The sequence below is a fragment of the Guillardia theta genome (genome assembly GCF_000315625.1).
Source record: "Guillardia theta CCMP2712 unplaced genomic scaffold GUITHscaffold_17, whole genome shotgun sequence".
NCBI lineage: Eukaryota > Cryptophyceae > Pyrenomonadales > Geminigeraceae > Guillardia > Guillardia theta.
This window is the reverse complement of record NW_005434657.1, coordinates 286045-298597: the sequence shown is the minus strand read 5'-3', so window position 1 is coordinate 298597 and position 12553 is coordinate 286045. Positions and strand designations below refer to the sequence as shown.

Genomic DNA, 12553 nt, shown 5'->3' with positions numbered 1-12553 from the left:
TCCTCTTCTCCGGCTCCTCCCCCTCAAGACGCCACATCCCATAGGCGGACGTATCCGTCCTCCGAGCCTGTCAAGATCCGCTGCTCCCTTCCTCCTGCCACAGCCACCACGTTCACCCGCTTCTCGTGCCCATGGAACGTCGCAACTGTCTTGCCGAGGTAGGAGCGAGCGAGCTGCGAGGCCTTTGCGATGATGCGGAGGATCCTGAGACCGATGGCGATTCTCGAGATGATCCTCGCAGCTGTAAAAGACTTCTGCATGGCCTTGAGATTGATCGGCGAGGAGGAGGAGGAGGAGGAGGAGGTGGAGGTGGTGGTGGTGGTGGTGGTGGTGGCGCAGGCGTCTCCGCACAGTTCGGGGTGGTTGTGGCAGCTGATCACCGGGTGCTCTGCTCCTGCTGGGACGCTCGTGGTCCAGTCACTGTAAGCCTTGAAGGCGACAACGGCGATGCTGACGGTAATGATGAGGACCTCGAGGTAGTTCCACAGGCAGTTGGAGCAGGGGACGAAGAAGCTCTTGCCGTGAACGAGCATGCGCAGGAGGAGCTCGATGAGGAAGAAAGCAAGGATGGAGCCTGTGATGGCAAGGGAGACGTAGGAATCTCTCCCGAAGCAGTCCTTCCTGTCCGAGGAGATGGCGAAGTCCGTCAGGATCCCGGACATCATGTCCACCAGGATGCAAGTCATGATGACGAAGAAGAGCCTCGGGCTGTCAAGCATGCTCCCCAGCACCTTCTTCCACCGCGAGCTCCCGACGTCCTCCACCGGCAGCTTCACCATCTTGGCAGTGCAGTCGCTGCATCCGGTGATGACCCACGTGTAGGGGGTCTGCAGGCGGTCGACGCAGATGCTCAGCACGTCAGTCTCCAGCGCGATGCTGCGGACGCACTCCATGGAGCTCGGGGTGAACTTCCAGATCTTGATCGTGCGGTCCCAGGAGGAGCTGAAGAGCCTCTGCTTCCCGTACATGTCCGCGATCACCAGGGCGCTGACCATGCTCGAATGCGCCCCTGCCTCCGTGACGCAGACGGCCGTCCGGACGTCGAACATCCGAACCTTGCCCTCCGCGTTCCCCGTGCCGGTGAAGAGGGAGAAGCTGCTCCTAGGGAAGAAGCTGACGGGGTACCAGTCCTCGTCCACCTCCTCCCCTCCGTTAGCTATGACCTCCTCTGCCTCGAACTCGACGTATCCCAGGTACTTCTTCATCCCCAGCTTCCCCCCAGCATAGAGGACGAAGACCAGCTGGTCCAACTTGCTCACTTCCTCGAAGGTGTACTTCTCCTCGAAGATCCAGTTGGATCGGAGAGAGCTCGACCTGGTGGAGAAGGAGGAGGAGCCGCACGCAACTGTCAGCCACACGCTCTTCACGTCCTTGTCGACCAGCCTCTGCGTGTTTCGCAGCCTCTCGATGTTGACGTCGACGGTGTAGGAGATGCGATCCGCGCTCTCCCTCTCCCTGCACCGGAGCTTCATCCTCACCTCCACGTCCTCCTGGTAGTCCGTGTAGTCCACTTGCTCCTCCTCCTTGTCCAACTTGTTGTGGATGCAGAGGGAAGTCACGGAGTCGAGGTGCCCTGTGAAGATCTTCAGACACGTTCCCTTGAGCATGCTCCAGAGGCGGACGGTACAGTCCTGAGAGCCAGAAAGGAGGAAGTTCCTCTCCCCGTCCCTGTTCATCACTCTCAGCACCTCGACGCACGTCACGAGGTTCGAGTGGCCCTTGTACACCATCTGGCACCTCCCGGTCTCCATGCACCACAGCTTGCACTCGTCATCTCCCGCCGACACGAAGTGTTGGCTCGGAGTCTCCTCCACGTTGAACTGGAGGTAAGGGTTGCAAGAGGAGAGGAAACCCTCCGTCATGATCCTGGCTTCAAAGGGGACCAGGCTGAAGCTCTTCGGATCTTCCTTGTAGTCCAGCCTCAACACGATCGTTCCCACCAACGGGACAGCAGGCGGAAGTCCAGACGTCTTGTTGCTCTCAGGCTGGCTGCTCATCCCGGCGACCAACTTGCCATAGGAGAAGATCTGGCGAAGGATGAGAAGGACGAGAAGAAAGGCAGAGGAAGGAGGAGAAAGAGGCGAACGAGGACGAGACAAGGAACGAAGCGGGAAGGGGGCAGAAAGGACCGAGAGGAGGAGAAGCAGGAGGCGATTAGACATAGGAAGACGAGAAAGGAGGTGGAGGGTTTCACCTGGTGACTTTCCATCGGCTTGTCAGAAGTTTCCTGCGTCGTCTGCCCAGCGAACTCGGACAAGTCGTACAACTTCAAAGACAAAACGTTCGTGAAATCTCTGGAAGATTTCTTGTATTCCGAGAGGAGGAACGTGCAAGTTCCGATCAGCTCGTCGTTGCCATACCTCTTCGCGTCATAGAGGTTGACCCAGATGAGCTGGTTGTCCGACTTGATGTGGAACGTTTGAGCATCCGTCTCGTCCCACATGGGGGATGTCGTCTTGTACATCACCCGCGACTTCCTGCACTGCCGGTTGACGTCAAACTTCCAGAAGGCCTTCACGCCGACCACCGAGGAGAAGTGCGCGGAGATCCTGCGAAGGTAGGTACCTGTCTCCATCGACCAGATCAAGATGCTGCCGTCCTGGCTGCCTGTGATCATGCACGACCTGCCGTTGAACTCTACCACTTGCATGCAGCTCACGCCCCGGGTGTGGCCCTTGAAGATCTGCAGCAGCCCGGGGAACTGGACGAACCCTTCGTTGAAGACGAGAGTCTTGTCGATTATGTTTCGCTCCTGCTGCCGCTGCGCGTTCTGCCTCTTCTCGCTCCGAATCATCTCTTCGAACGAGACCGCGCTCTTGAACAGCTCCAGCCTCCTCTTGTTGTGCGCCACGAACGCGTTCCGCTGTAGGTACATCACCGTGGAGAAGATGGCGCAAGCGAACCCTTGGATGATGAGGGTGACGGAGGACAGCAGGATGTAGGACTCCGTCAGCCCTATCCCGAAGTCGTTCTGTGCGCACAGCGCATCGAAGAGGCCCTCGGCGATCGAGTCACTGCACGAGAGCGTGGGGCTATTGGGATGCTTCCCGCACGCGTCTTTGATCTGTTTGGTGTACATGATAATCCAGAGTCCCAGCCCCAGGAAGAGGGGAGAGCAGCACGCCGAAGACATGTTGGCAAACATCAGAGCTTCCACTGACGTGCGGAGAGCTGCAAGAAGGCCCGGAACGGCGACGATGGCCCAAGACAAGAGGACACCGATGAGGTTGGCGATACACTGGACGTTTGTGATCTCGTTGTTCAGCTTGCTCCACAAGTCAGAAGCGTCGGCGATCGGCTGCAAGATGTCAAGTCAGCGCTCGCTCACCACATAACCTCTCAGTGGGCACACCTCCAAGATCAGGCCGAAGTTTTGAGAGCAGAAGTCCACATTGCAGGTCTGAGACCCGCAGGTCTTGAAGTCTGGCCCCCCGCACCTCAGGTTGCAACCCTTCTGCATGTCAGAGCACTTGTTCTCCATCTCTATCCCGTAATCGCAAGTCTTCTGGATGCCATACAGCGGCAAGCTCGTGGCAAGCCATGCTGCGACGAAGTTGACCTGCAATCGGGGAGAGCATTTCACATGGCATGACAACAACAAGGAATCAGAGGCACAGCACCACTTACCAGTCCCAGGGCCAGCTCAAGAATGGTCACCACCATGACGAACTTCTCCTCCTTCGTCATCTTCGGCGGCGGCAGCTGGAAGAGCACGGGGGTGATGAAGAAGCAAGGGGCGTGAGCTTACTCGCACCTCATTCCTTCCCCTCGCTCGCAGGAGCCCGAGGCGCATCAGGAACTTGGTCAGCCCCCATTGCGGCGGCTCCTTGAGGATCCTTAAGCTTCTGCCGATGTTGTAGACGAGCAGTTCAGCTATCAAGATCCCCAAGCACACAAAGGCCAAAGTAATGGCGATGAGCTGCCGACGATCCATCGCTCCACAAGATTGCTGGTGATGGGGATTACAACATTACTGAGCTGCCAAACGAGATCAGAGAAGCGTTTCAAAGTACTTCCTGAACTCTGCTACCTAACTCTGCTAATTCCTTTGGCCCTGTAAACACAACCCTCACTCTCACATACCTTAACCTCCTCTTTGCCCTCCTCCCTCTTGTCCCTATCCTCCTTCTCTTCCTCCCTCTCTCCCCGTCTTGACTTTCTCCTCCCTCCTCCTCCTCCTCCTCCTCCTCCTCATCCTCATCCTCCACCCTCCCTCTCATCACCCCCCCCTCCCCCCCTCCTCCTCCTTCTCCTCCTCCTCCTCCCCTCCCCCGCAACTCTTCGATTGCATCCGACATGTTTGACAAGGATCCTCTACTGCCTTTCTCTCAAGAGGTACCCCACCCTACCCGTGAGCTGCTAATCAATCCACCTACCCTATAGGTCCTTTCTATACCACCATTACCCCTTATTTTTCGTATGATTGTACCCCTTTGTACATTGATGATTTCTTTGCTGACCCTGACCACCCCTTATTTTTTACCCCTCCTTCATGTAGTACCCCCTGTACCACTCCACTTTCTCTGCCTTTTCCAAATTCTACTGAATGCTCTGAGGGGAGCCTGAATAACCTACGGCGGCTGTCGGAGCCTTCAGGAATGCAGGTGCAGGCGACTGCGCAGGAGGGGTGAGGGGGATGAGAACGTAGCAGCTCCTCCTCCTCCTTCCTACCGTCTCCCCTCCTCCTCCTTCCTACCGTCTCCCCTCCTCCTCCTTCCTACCGTCTCTCCTCCTCCTCCTCCTCCTCCCTTCCATATCCCCTCCTTCCCTCCTCCTTTGCTCCTCTCCTCTCCTCTCTGTCATCCTTTCACACCCCTCGCTCTTCCAACGGACCACATGTCGTGCACAAAGGCGAGCGTGCTGGGGATGAGGCGCCTGTTTCGACCTCTGAACGCCATGAAGATCTCCACCCTGACATCGTCGAAAGAGGATCGATACAGCTGCAACCCTAGATGGCTCGTGGCGTTCTGTTTCAGCGCTACTGGCGAGGGCTTCGACTTCCATGGAGCGGCTCACGCTTTGAACAACACCTTCGGCGGCATTCCCAAACTTTTCTTCTCGGAGGTGGCACACATCGCGGTGTCGTTGAACCAGGGGAAGAAGACTTCCGCGAGCCGTAAGAAGGCACCAGCGATGGACGACAAGGTGGGATGAAACAGCGTGAGGAAAGTTTGCGTTCTGACGATGTACTTTCCAGACCGGAAACAGCGACATCTTCATCTTCAAGGACGGGTCCATGGTGTAGCGTGCTTCCATGAGCTGCCGCTGCCATGCTGATCTCATCTTTTGGCTACCAGGTGCTGTGGGGGTTTCCTGCGGAATATGAGAACAAGATCCTATCTATCGTTCAACCTTTCCGGGAAACTCGAACAGATGAGCTGTTCCTCCCTTCGATCATCGGGGCTGGTGGTTTGAACTGCAGATGGTGATTGCTCCTCATCTGTTGTCCAGTCCAGGGGCCTTCGAGAGAGGAGCTGAAGTGGTGCTTCGGAGAGAAGTTTGGTTATGACAAAGGTTCTTAGACTCTTTGGCAAGCACGTTGTTAGCACCTGATTCCTGCATCAGCGTTGGACATGCTTGTCCTGTCACACCATGACGAGACGTCCAACGAGACGTGGAGCATACAGCAGAACACTCTAGAGAAGGTGCTGTCGACGACCGGTGCTCGAATCTATTTTCAAGCGCTGCAGGTTGCGCTCTCGCATGGTTTGCAAAGGAGCGTGAAGATGGATAGATTGGAAATCTACATGAACTCGCTGGTCAGGAGGTGAACATGTCACAGTGCTCCTTGGAAGCTGTCTGCTCACGATGTCCTCTAGTTTGAAAGCCATGCCTCAGGACATCATTCTGAACGTTGTCCCTCATTCAGAGTCCGGCCACAAGTATGCAACATCGCTGATTGGCCTCGCTACCTGTGTCGGGCTGAAGAGGTGTTTTGTTAGGCGCGTTCTGCAGAAGATGGGAGAAATTTTGTATCTACGAGATGTTCTCAATCTACGAGGGTGCCTGGAAACACCCAAAGCATACTGGAACAAACCAGGTACACTCCATGAAGTCGAAAGTGCTGGTTTCATCACAAAGCGCGCAGAATTGGAGGAGATGTACAACCGGATATGGGTTGAGTTCGAGTTGGGGCATCGAATGTTCCTGCTCAATCAGAAGGTGAGGGTGAGGTGGAAGGTCGGGAACTGACGGACAGGCCCAGCTGGATTATGCCCATGAGCTAGTGGACGCGAGAAGGATACAGCTCGTTGACGCACGGCAGACGAGGTGAGAGATACTTTGTGAATCCCTTGGTTGAGGACTGACCGTCGTTAAACCTGCCCTTGACCATTTGCAACAGGTTGACGTTGTACATTATTCTGCTGATTTGCGTCTCGATCGTTTTCAATTCCAAAAAAGGTAGGTTCGGTCACTGAGATTCTGGTCTTGACGATCGATCTTAGTGAAGCACCTGGTGTTCAAAGAACATCGGGATCCCGATGATCGGGCTATCATGGAAGTCATGGAAACCAAGTCCGCCGTTCAGGGATAGAGCAAATCACGGGACCGGATGGAGCAATCATTTATGTCTGTGTTTTTTCAGTTTGTTTCCAGGGGGGAAACAACAGCCGGGCCTTGATATGAAACATTTACACAAAAGAAAACAGAGCGTTGGAATAAAGAGATGATTACACATGAACTCAAGGGACTTACAGGTGCAGGGATAACAACAACACGCTAACGACTGAAGAAATGAGCAGAAAGCTCAGGCCCTGAAACAAGGCATGTTAGGAATCGTGGGCAGGCAGCCAACAACTTGACTGGCCTCTTTGTGGTGCGAGCGCACTCCTGTAGCATGGAAAGTTTAGGAGCGAGCAGGGGCAGCAGGAGAGGGGTCCATACCTGACGTGGCTCCCCCGCTCAAGACCTTCCCAGCAGGAAGTCCCTTCGCACAGTCTCAGCGAAATCGAGCCGAAAGAGGAGGAATGACTGCGCCAGTTACCTCACTGACAATCGCCTGCGTTATTCTTGACGGAGTCAACTTGGCTTGTACCTGCGCAGTTGAAATCAGAACTGAACAGCTTGCTGGTCCTCGGCATCACCGTGGCGTACGTCTGAGCCGTGGAAGCTACCTGGGATTGACAGGTGAGTACAGCGAGCGATCTAGGAGAGAGGTAGTACCCGAGTATCCACGGCAAGGGAGACAGACAGCAACTTTTTCCCTGATACACTGGCAAGGCATCTTTACCCAACACCCGGAAACAAACCGATGTATTATATATACCTCCTTCGCATGATGAGCTGCGAAGTTGAGTAGATAACCACCTCCTCAGCATGTCAGCGAGCTCAGAACCACATTTCAAGTCAAACACCTGACTGCTTGCGACCTCAGCCGCTGTGGCCACAGCTTTGATGTATGCTTTCTGCTCAGCAGCTGGAGGCAAAAGTCAGCAAATACCTGGGGTACACCACGTCTTACCTGCGAACTGTGTGGACGGCAACGGCAAGTTATAGACGAACTCGACGTAGTTGTAGTTTGATGACGATTCTGCTGTAGAACCAGTGCTGGAGGAAGAAGCTGGAGATGAAGAGGAGGTAGTTGTTGAGGAGGACGAGGACGAGGACGAGGACGAGGACGAGGACGAGGACGAAGAGCTTTGTACTTGAAACGTGCAATCAGCTGTTCTCATGATTCTGCCCCCGGAGCTTGAGGCCCAGGCAGCTCTGATGGTGATGGTTCCTGACGCAGGGACACTGATGGTAGGGTTGCTGTTGATGATCCTTGTGCCGCCGCAGCTCCCGCCGCTGATGGGAGTACCGGAGGAAGAGAAGAGGACGTCTACAAGATACTGCCTCCCAGGGTTGGAAAAGCTCACAGTGGCCTGACCTCCTGCTTGCAGACTCGATCCGCAGGAGAACGTCTGTCCATTCTGAACGAACGCGATGGAAGAGCTTGACGCGATAGTCACTGCACCGTGGGGACTGTACTGCAAGTTTGGAGTCAAAGGATTACAATTCAGCATTGAAGGTACAGCCGAGACTGTAACCAAAATCTGTGTGCAGACAACTAAGAAGAAGATTCTTTGCAGTGCAAATGTCTCGAAGGGAATGCGAAAAGTTATCATGTATGCTGACGCGAAGGAATTCAGAGCTGTGAATGTGATCCTGTACCGCGAGAGTCAACGCTGCTGTTTTCAAAGTTTGCTGTAAGGTGAAGGTGGAATCTGTCTTGCAACCAACTTGAGGGAAAATAGAAAGAGCAGGAGTGGGAGGAGCGGGAGCAGGAAACAGAGAAGGAGCAGGAGCAGGAGCAGGAGCAGGAGCAGGAGCAGGAGCAGGAGCAGGAGCAGGAGCAGGAGCAGGAGCAGGAGCAGGAGCAGGAGCAGGGAGGTCTCCCGTGTCGGGGACTCTCAAACCCCTTCACCCCCCTTCAGGCCCCCACCAACCCCACCCCCATCCTCACTTCACCCCCCTCTTTCTAACAAATCTATAGACTAACCACCCCTCATTTCGGAAGTACCCCTGGACCTATTTGTTACTCAAAGAAGTCTCAGGCTGCAGTAGGCTCCGAATATGGAAGCACTGCCTCCATTCATGGATGCAACTCGGGAGCTGGTCTGGTGGCTAACGGTGTGCTCAGCGGCTACAGCCCGATGAGCCTCCGGAGTCCGCCGGGCCTGTGCCAAATCCTCTGCCCGGGCGGCGGCGGCGGCTGCCCCCTCGGACGGTCGCGGCGGCCTCCGAGTGCGGGGACTGGCCCGGACTCCCGGCGACAGGGACTGAGCCTCCGAGGCCAGACCCGGGCAGAGCCTCCGCCTGCCGCAGTGCCCGGGCGGCAGAGGCCCGGGCTTCAGCCCGGGCTTGGGACGAGGTCAGTGGGGGGAGGTGGATCATCCCGGGATATAAGGACGCCATGGCAATGTTGCGGTGAGCAAGAGAGGGGGCGTGGAAAGAGGGAGGGGGAGGAGCGGAGGCGAAGGAGGATGGAGATGGAGGAGAGAAGAAGAAGTGATGCGAGACTCAGAGGCCAAGAGGCAGGATCGTTTGAGAACTTCAAGAGGGAAAGGATGTGGAAATTGAAATCACCGCCTCCTTTCCTTACGATTCGAGTTTGTGCCGCAAGGATCTGATGCTTTCAGCTGTCTGACGTGTGTCCGAACAGATTATCCTCAGGATTATCAAGGAAACTTGTCCTGGGGATGATGATCTCAAGCGTCAGCGCATTCAACGCGCCCATGCTCGCTATGCAGAAGAGAACTCTCGGTTCGGCGTCTCATGCTTGCCCAAGTCGGCTCCTGTTGCGCACGCCCGGTTGGGGAAGGACACGAAGGATGCCGACCATGTCGATGAGTGTGTCTGTGGCTGGTCAGACAGTGATGGAGAGGATCGGGAAGGTCGAGAAGCAGCTCGAGGACATGTCGCTTGACTGCCTCATCGTGCTCTCGTCGGACGCACACCAGAGCGAGTACCTCTGCGAGAGAGACAGGTGCTTGAAGTACGTCTCGGGCTTCACGGGTTCTGCTGGTACCGTCCTCCTCTCCCGAACGGCCTTGGCAAGCGGCAAGCAGGCAAGCCTGATCACGGACGGGAGGTACACCGTTCAAGCGAGCAAGGAGCTGGATCAATCGAAGTGGAGTGTGTTCCAGACGGGAGCGAGGTGACTTTGTTCTTCTGCTCTCGTTCTCTGTTGCCTCTGAGTCTCTTGCACAAGATTGCCAACTCTCTCCCAGTACATGCTCCAAGAGCTCGGTGACGGCTCCAAGCGCGTGGGCATCGACGCCTCTACTGTCTCCGTTGCCACATGGAGGAGCCTGCAGAAGGCGTTGAAGCCGCACGTGCTCACGGCAACAGCAGCTTGTCCTGTGCAGGCAGTCTGGGAGGAGGAAGGAAGGGATTCCATGCCGACGGGTAAAATCGTTGAGCATCCGATCGAGTTCGCAGGAGTGAGCGTGAGCGACAAGCTCGCGAGCCTGCGAGAGACGCTGAAGAAGCAGAAAGCGAGCGCGTACGTGGTCTCCTCCTTGGACGAGGTCAGAGCTTGTTGATGCCCTCCCTCCTCTTGATGCCTTAGCTTCAGATCGCCTGGCTGTTCAACATCCGAGGAACGGACGTCCCCTACAACCCCGTTGCCATGTCGCATGCGATTGTGACCCTCGACTCAGCGTTTCTCTTCATTCAAGAGGAGAAGACGCGGGTGGGAGGTGGAGGAAGAGCCTGCAGGTAGTGACGGAGGAGGCAGGACGGGTCCATGCAGGAGCACTTGAAGCGCTCTGGCATTGTCGTCAAGGACTACGGCAGCTTCCTCCCAGAGGTCGAGGAGATGAGCCGAGGTTGTGAGAGTTTGCGGGGTCTGCCAGCTGAGCTGGTGTGCAGCTGGGCTCAAGTTCTTCATCGACCCTGCCCGTGTGAGCTGGGCGACCATGGAAGCGATTCAGCGAGGAGACGCCAAGGGGCATGTGGAGGGAAGCTCTGCTATCGCCCTGCCGAAGTGAGCGGGAGGAGGGGAGGGGAGAGAGCAGGGGAAGGAGAGGGAGGGAGGAGAGGGAGGTGGAGCAAGTCAGGAAGAGAGGAGGGAGGGAGGGAGGGAGGGAGGGAGGGAGGGAGGGGTGGAACGAACGGAGGAGGAAGCGGAAAGGAGGCAGGGCAGGAATGGAGAAAAGCTGATTTTTGACATGGCAGAGCCGTGAAGAACGAGGCAGAGAAGGCGGGAATGAAAAATGCTCATCTTCGAGATGGGGTGGCGATGGCAAGGTTTTTCAGCTGGTTGGAGAAATCCGTGGAGGAGGGGAAAGATTTGGACGAGATCGCTGCCGCTACTCGTGCTGAAGAGCTCAGGAGTGAGCAGGACAGGTGATGCGAGATGGGAAGGGAGGAGGAGGAGGAGAGGAGGAGGAGGAGGAGAGGAGGAGGAGAGGTGAAAGAGGAGGGAGATGGGGAAAGGGGAAAGGGAGAAAGGGTAAGGGCCGAGGGGAGGGGAATCGGGGGCTGAGTCACGTCCTTGGATGTGACGTGTCGTGTGGATGTTGTGAGATATTACTTCAACACTCTTGAGAGCAACGTTGTGTCGAGCACAACAAACTTGTTCCTCCGTCCTCACTTGCTCTCTCTAGGTTTCGAGGATTGAGCTTCCCCACCATCTCAGCGTCTGGCCCCAACGGCGCCATCATCCACTACTGTCCTTCCCCGCAGACCAGGTCAGCATCTTTGCTTTCTTCCGTCTCCATCTCCTGCTCCTGCTCCCCGTGCCTGCTCCTGCTCCTGCTCCTGCTCCTGCTCCTGCTCCTGCTCCTGCTCCTGCACCGTTCAGTGTTCCTTACTTCTTGTGCCAATTATCAGAACATAATCCTTGCTCCGTTCTTGCTCTTTTAAATTCGCCTTGCTCTTGCCCTCCTATTCCTGTCATCTCCTTCACTTTTCCTCTGACTCGCTCGTCTAGTCGGAAGCTGAGGGCAGATGAGATGTACCTCTGCGATTCAGGTGCTAACTCCCCTCTTCCTCCATGGTCCCTCCTCCGTCGTCCTTGCTCTGCTCCCTCTGCTCCCTCTCCTCTCTACTCATTCGCTCTCTTTCTTCTGCTTTTTTCGTTCTCCTTCTCTCTCATCAACTCTTTCTCACTTCTCCTTTCTCTCCGACTCCTGACCCCTGTCGACCTCCTTCTCCTCCCCTCTCCTCTCTTCTCCTCTGCTCTGCTCTGCTCTGCTCTGCTCTGCTCTGCTCTGCTCTGCTCTGCTCTGCTCTGATCTGCTCTGCTCTGCTCTCCTCTCCTCCCTCTCCTCCTTCTCCCATCCCATCTCTTCTCCTCCTGATCAACTTGTGCAGGGGCTCAGTACGCTGATGGCACCACGGACGTAACGAGGACCATGTTCTTCGGACAGCCCGAGGAGGAGAAGAGGAGGAGCTGGACTGCTGTGCTCAAAGGGCACATTGCGCTGGCATCTGCTTGCTTCCCCTCGGGTAGGTCTTGTTCCCTCTCCTCCTCCTCCTCCTCCTCTTTCCTCCCTCTCCTCCTCCTCCTCCTCCTCCTCCACCTCCTCCACGTCTGCTGTCAAGCAGACATGTCTGCTGCAGACATGGATCAGGCTCGATCAGGCCACTTTGCGACGGAGAGCACGAGCCTGAGTAGTGTCTTGACAGAGAATTGCTCCGCACACCCAGAGGACGCAAGTGTTGGAGAGGAGGAGGAGGAAGAGGAGGAGGAGGAGAACGAACCTACAGCACCATGTAAGCGTACGTCCTCCTCGCTGTCCCGCTTGTTGAGATTTTGTCCTGTGAAATTGTTTTTCTGTCTATGAATGATCATGGGGCGGACTTGCCTCGTAGGTCCGGGAAAGCGCTAATGCCCTCGTGGGCGGCTGAGCTGGCTGACAGGGGCAGGGGGAGGCATGCTGGTGCTGCAGGCGGCGGTGCTGACTTACCTCTCCCACCCTCGGCCTGCCAGCCTTCATGGCTTGAACAGCAAGATGAAAACTCGGCGCCAAAGTCGAGCATGTAGCCTAGACGGCTCAGTGTACAGGTGCACGCAAGTAGCAGGTGAGCCCGAGCAGCGACGACCCGACGCTGATGCTTGAGC

At 56.2% G+C, this 12553-nt stretch overlaps 4 protein-coding genes across 4 annotated transcripts; 2 read left to right on the top strand and 2 right to left on the bottom strand.

Moving 5' to 3' along the window:
- Window positions 1-23: 23 nt before the first annotated feature.
- GUITHDRAFT_135791 (hypothetical protein) lies at window positions 24-3934 on the bottom strand (the record flags this gene model as incomplete). The annotated part of the gene is made up of 5 exons (XM_005836524.1): window positions 24-2027; window positions 2195-3298; window positions 3329-3559; window positions 3628-3702; window positions 3755-3934. The coding sequence occupies 5 exons, from the start codon at window positions 3932-3934 to the stop codon at window positions 24-26; spliced, it is 3594 nt and encodes a 1197-aa protein (XP_005836581.1).
- A 962-nt stretch (window positions 3935-4896) lies between these two features.
- Window positions 4897-6535, top strand: GUITHDRAFT_135790 (hypothetical protein; the record flags this gene model as incomplete). The annotated part of the gene is made up of 11 exons (XM_005836523.1): window positions 4897-5145; window positions 5198-5239; window positions 5298-5406; window positions 5452-5514; window positions 5566-5645; window positions 5691-5767; window positions 5820-6040; window positions 6089-6162; window positions 6200-6270; window positions 6344-6402; window positions 6447-6535. 11 exons carry the CDS (start codon window positions 4897-4899, stop codon window positions 6533-6535), a joined length of 1134 nt encoding a protein of 377 aa, XP_005836580.1.
- A 157-nt stretch (window positions 6536-6692) lies between these two features.
- On the bottom strand, window positions 6693-8006 carry GUITHDRAFT_104562 (hypothetical protein; the record flags this gene model as incomplete). Its single annotated transcript, XM_005836522.1, has 7 exons — window positions 6693-6755; window positions 6800-6831; window positions 6886-6928; window positions 6986-7036; window positions 7086-7115; window positions 7356-7417; window positions 7463-8006. The coding sequence occupies 7 exons, from the start codon at window positions 8004-8006 to the stop codon at window positions 6693-6695; spliced, it is 825 nt and encodes a 274-aa protein (XP_005836579.1).
- A 630-nt stretch (window positions 8007-8636) lies between these two features.
- GUITHDRAFT_135788 (hypothetical protein) lies at window positions 8637-12106 on the top strand (the record flags this gene model as incomplete). The annotated part of the gene is made up of 11 exons (XM_005836521.1): window positions 8637-8854; window positions 9146-9640; window positions 9695-10013; window positions 10061-10177; window positions 10238-10313; window positions 10357-10471; window positions 10663-10833; window positions 11094-11177; window positions 11420-11460; window positions 11803-11941; window positions 12052-12106. The coding sequence occupies 11 exons, from the start codon at window positions 8637-8639 to the stop codon at window positions 12104-12106; spliced, it is 1830 nt and encodes a 609-aa protein (XP_005836578.1).
- Window positions 12107-12553: the final 447 nt, after the last annotated feature.